Source organism: Diceros bicornis, chromosome 17 (assembly GCF_020826845.1).
Source record: "Diceros bicornis minor isolate mBicDic1 chromosome 17, mDicBic1.mat.cur, whole genome shotgun sequence".
Lineage (NCBI taxonomy): Eukaryota > Metazoa > Chordata > Mammalia > Perissodactyla > Rhinocerotidae > Diceros > Diceros bicornis.
In genome coordinates, this window is record NC_080756.1 from 14,458,369 (window position 1) to 14,464,103 (window position 5,735).

At 36.5% G+C, this 5,735-nt stretch overlaps 1 protein-coding gene across 1 annotated transcript; it reads right to left on the minus strand.

The window, feature by feature from the left end:
- Positions 1-4,462: 4,462 nt before the first annotated feature.
- LOC131416539 (olfactory receptor 6C2-like) lies at positions 4,463-5,407 on the minus strand. Its single transcript, XM_058559213.1, has one exon. The coding sequence runs from the start codon at positions 5,402-5,404 to the stop codon at positions 4,463-4,465; it is 942 nt and encodes a 313-aa protein (XP_058415196.1). The 5' UTR covers positions 5,405-5,407.
- Between the last annotated feature and the right edge of the window lie 328 nt (positions 5,408-5,735).

Genomic DNA, 5,735 nt, shown 5'->3' on the forward strand with positions numbered 1-5,735 from the left:
TCTGAAAGAGAACGGTTAGGGGAAGTCTTCCCAATGGTCAGAATTTGGGATAGTTCATGCACCTACTCAACCTCTTCGTGTGGAAAGAAAAGTGGCTTAAGTTAAGAATGAATATTTACTCATGGGCAGTAGTGAATGGCTTGATTAGTTGGTCAGGGGACTAGAAGGAGGAAGACTGAAATATTAGCAATGAGGGTATCTGGGGAAGAAGTATGTAGTTAACGCTTGAGAATGGGCATGAAATGTGATGGTAGTTTTATTGTACGCTAATGTCCACCAGAGAGTATGTAGTGTGGAAGAGGAGCTAAATAATGACCCAAAACAGAAATGGTTAATCCATTTTTTACCTGCCAGCTTCTGTCACTGGCCACCTCAATGCTAGTATACTAACTATGTAAAAGGAGAAATCTTGGTGACAAGTACAGAGGCTGTGCATGGGCCAGAATGAGCTTCCACTCACCAAGACTTTTCCAACTGCCACATGTCCCATTTGGCAGCTAACAATGAGCACCCAATATGGCACTATCCCTTAAAGATACCAACAAGCACCTGGTTTAAAGTTGATTACATTGTCCCCTTTTCTAATCTAGAAGTGGTAATGATATATCTTTATTTGTATTGACATATATTCCAGTTACAGCTTTGCTTTTACTATTCACAGAATAGGTGCTAGTATCAGTTTTTGATAGTTTGATCCACTGACATGGGATCCAGTTTAACATCACCTTGGACCAAGGGACACACTTGACACCAAAACAAGTGATGCACTGGACACTTAATTATGCATAACTATGTGGACCACTGGTCCTATCATGCCACTGAAGTCTTCTGACGTAAAGGTAGAGCAACCTTTAAAGGCACAGCTGAGGCATCAGTTTGGAGTTGATATACTAGCAAGGATAGGGTATCATCCTCCTAGATGTAGTATACACTCTAAATCAATGAATAGATCTAATCTTTAGACATGGATAGTATAATTTTTCATTTATTTAGTTCCACTTTAATTTTTATCAATAATATTTCATTGTTTCCTGTATATATATTGTATGGCCCCTTCATTATCAAGTATTTGAATAGTTCGATGCAATTTTTTAATTATAAATATATATGGCATGTTTCTGATATATAGAAACTCAATTAATTTTGTAAATTATCAATATTCAACCAACTTTGCTAAATTCAAGTATAAATTATAATTATTTGTTTTTAGAATATTTTAATTGTTTTTATGTATGTATGATGGATTTTATTTTTGTCCACAATTATTCATTCCCCTTACATATATGACAATTTTATTTCTTGAGACACAGATTTACCTGGAAGTAAAAATATGTAAGAATATGTTATGTTGCAGTGGAAAAAATTTTGGTAAAGTTGTCACCTGAGACAATTTGGAAGGCAGATGATATCCTAAGAGTGTTTGTGGATTTAGGAATGGTAGTTTGGAAACAACCTGTTTACTCTTCCCTGTATTTGACAAGTTGCTATTAAAAATAAATAAATTGAGAAAAGAAAGGGCAAGGAGGATGGTTACTATGGATGGGGATGGCGAAGATCTAAAGCTGTTAGAATCATGGAGTTGAAAAATGCCACCATTTCTCATCTCCAACAAGTAAGAGAAAAAATTTAGACATCTGTTGAGACATATTAAAACAGTCTCATGGCAAGAACATGTGAGTTATGTTGCCACCATATCTCTGAATCTATTCAACAAATGTCTTAATATTAAGTAAACCATTTCTGTTGGATATAGGAATTTTTCAAAAGAAACTAAGGGTGTAACTGCTATCAAAGTGTCTTAAGTTCAAGGCATCTGTCACTGAATCTAAAGAAGCACGTTTAAAGAAAGAGAAGTAGGTGAGACTATCAGCACATGGTACAAACAAAAATCAAACATATTGAAAAAAAGTGTTAAATTTTTGAGTGTTCGGGGTGGGCTAAAAGAGATTAAATCTAGATCAGTTTTGTGCTCCCACATCCTATGGGGGAAAAAAGGAGGCTGTGAAATATACTTAGCCCCAAGGAAGGTTTATTCTTTTTAGTGTCCTCTAAATGTTTCTAGAACATCTCTGGATATGGCCAAATATGATAATGGAAAAACCAGGATCTCTCAGATGGTGACTCAAGAGCCATGAAATACAATTAACTGAAGTGCTATTCTCAAGGAACACAACTGCAAACTAGTCCAGAAGCTTACCATAGCCCCAGAGTAAGGGGCCCTTGGGAAGTCTGTCAAGTAGCATTTTAGACTTGATATTGAACAATGACTGCTGTGTATTTTCAATTCTTACCCTTTGAATGACAGTGTTTCTTAGGTTGTCTTTTCCCTATACCTCCATTAATTGTCAGGTGTGTGACAGAGACAGATCAAGTCTCTGGATCAAAAGAAGCCCCATGTGAATAATGTTGTAGTGAACGTGGGGGTGCAGATGTCTCTTCAAGGTACTCATTTCATTTCCTTTGGATATAAACCCAGGAGTGGGATTGCTGGATCACATGGTAGTTCTATTTTTAATTTTTTGAAGAACCACCACACTGTTTTCCATAATGGCCGAACCAATTTAAATTTCCACTATCAGTGCATAAGAGTTCTTTTTTGTCCACATCCTCAACAACAACAGATATAGATGCTATCACATTGTGGTTTTGATTTGCATATCCCTGATGATTAGTGATGCTGAGCAACTTTTAATGTACGTATTGGCCATTTGTGTGTCTTCTTTGGAAAATGTCTGTTCAGGTCCTTTGTTCATTTTTAAATTGTATTATTTGCTTTTTGGCTACTGAGTTGTATGAGTTTTTTATATATTTTGGATATTAACCCCTTATCAGGTATATGGTTTGGGAATATTTCCTCCCATTCTGTAGATCCCCTTTTCACTTTATTGATTGTTTCCTTTGCTGCACACAGGCTCTTTAGACTGATGTAGTCCCCCTTCTTTATATTAGCGTTTATTGTCTGTGCTTTTGGCGTTATATCCAAAAACTCATTTCCAAGATCAATGTCAAAGATCTTTTTCTCTATATTTTCTTTTAGAAGTTTTATGGTTTCAGGTCTTACATTTAAGCCTTTGATCTATTTCGAGTTAATTTTTGTTAAATGTGTAACACAGGGGCCCAGTTTCATTCTTTTGAGTTTGGATGTCCAGTTTTTCTAAAACCATGTATTGAAGAGACTATTCTTTGCCTTTTGTGTGCTCTTAGCTCCTTTGTCCAAAATTAGTTGAATGTATATATGTGTTTATCTCTGGACTCTCCATTCTGATCCGCTATTTTATTTGCCTGTTTTTATGCCAGTCCCATCCTGTTTTGATCACTACAGTTTTGTAACATAATTTGAAATCAGGAAGTATGATGCTTCCAGCTTTGTCCTTTTTTGCTCAAGACTGGTTTGGCCTTTCAGGGTCTTTTGTTGTCCCATACAAATTTTAGGACAGTTTTTCTACTTCTGAGAAAAATATCATTGGAATATTGAAAAGAATTGTATTGAATCTGTAGATTGTTGTGGTTTGCAGCATTGTCACAATAGTCAACATAAGGAAACAACCTAAATGTTATATATATATATATATATATAACATTTATATATATATATATAAATGTTTTATATATATATATATATATATACACATACATATGATGGAATATTATTCAGCCATAACAAAGAAGAATACCCTGTCATTTGTGACAACATGGATGAACCTGGAGGGCATTATGCTAAGTGAAATAAGCCTGACAGAGAGAGGCAAATACTAAAATACTGTATAGTATCATGCATATGTGGAAATTAAGAAGAAAAAAAAGCCAATTTCATGGAAACAGAGAATACAATGCCAGGGGCTAGGGGGAGGAGGACATGTAGATCAAAGTGTACAAATTTTCGGTCATGAGAATAAGCTCTGAGGATCTAAGGTAAAGCATGGTAACTATAGTTAATAATATGGTATTGTATAGTTGAAAGTTTCTGAGTAGATCTTAAGCATTCTCACCATACAAATAAAAAAGTTAAGTACGGGAAATGATGGATATGTTAATAATCTTGATCTTAGTAATCATTCCACAGTGTACATGTACATCAAATCATCCCATTGTGCACTTTAAATATATACAATTGTAGGGGCTGCCCCTGCAGTGTATTGGTTCGGTTCAACATGCTCTGCTTCCGTGGCCCTGGTTCCTGGGTTTGGATACCAGGTGCAGACCTAAACCGCTCATCAGTCATGCTGCGGCAACCACCCACATACAAAATCAAGGAAGACTGGCATGGGTGTTGGCTCAGGACTAACCTTCCACAAGCAAAAAAATGAGGAAGATTGACAACAGATGTTCACACAGGGCGAATATTCCTCAGCAAAATATATATATACACACACACACACACACAATTGCGTTTGTCACTTATTATTCAATAAAATTGGGAAAAAATTAAAGGGCAGTAAATCATTTCAAAACAAAAAAGAAGTCACATGTGGCTCTGAAGTAACGTAATCCTCTTTATACAATTACTGAAAGCTTGTTTCACTTGCTTATTCCTCAGAGAGTAAATGAAGGGGTTCAACAAGGGGGCAACAGAACTATGGAGCACTACAACTCCTTTATTTATGGACACCTGGTCTTTTACTGAGGGCTTGACGTAGATGAAGATGCAGCTTCCGTAGGCGATGGAAACCACTATCATGTGCGATGAGCAGGTAGAAAAGGCTTTTCTTCTTTGTTGGACTGAGGGGAATCCCAGAATGGTCCTGATGATGTATGTGTAGGACAGAAGCACACACATGAGGGTGATAATGAGTCCAAATACAGCCACAAGGATAATGGTTTGTTCCATTACCCAGGTGTCTGAGCATGAGATCTTTAGGAGGGGAGCTGCATCGCAGCCAAAATGATCAATGGCATTGGAGTCACAGAATTCCAGCTGGAGGCCCAGGCTAAGGGGTGGTAGAATGATCATCAAGCCAAACACCCAACAGCAAACGACTAATACGATGCACACCCTATTGTTCATGATGGTCATGTAGTGAAGGGGTTTACAGATAGCAACATATCGATCATAGGACATGGCTGCCAGGAGAAAAAATTCTGTTGCTCCAAAGAGAATAACAAAAAATATTTGAGTTGCACAAGCATTGTAGGTAATGGTATTGTCCCCGGTTGATATACTGTACAGGAATCTAGGAATGCAGACAGTGGTAAATGAAACTTCTAAGAAGGAAAAATTTCTAAGGAAAAAGTACATAGGAGTTTTAAGATGGGAGTCTATCAATGTTAGGGTGATAATAGTCAGGTTCCCTGTTACACTCAACATGTAGGTGAGAAATAGAAAGACAAAAATCAGGATTTGCAGTTGTGGGTTATCTGTCAGTCCCAGCAGGATAAAAGTTGTTATTGCTGTGTGGTTCCTCATAACTGACTTTTGAATTCTACTCAGTCAGCGTGTAAAAATCAAAGAGATTTTATGAGGTGGTGGATATTTGAATTCTATAGCAAAGAATTTATAGTCTGTGTATATAAAAGCCAACCAAACCAGTCCACATTTATATTCTCTTTTCTCATCATAATCAATATTGCCACTATTGCAATAGCCTTCCTGAATTTTACATGTATAAGCAGCAGATTATCCCTTCAAGATTCATGTTATTGTAAAAAATCCATCTTCTTCTCAGATAATCTTTACCCTTCAAAATTTAAGCATTTAGATGATTGTAATTCATTATACACATGGGATTGACAAATAC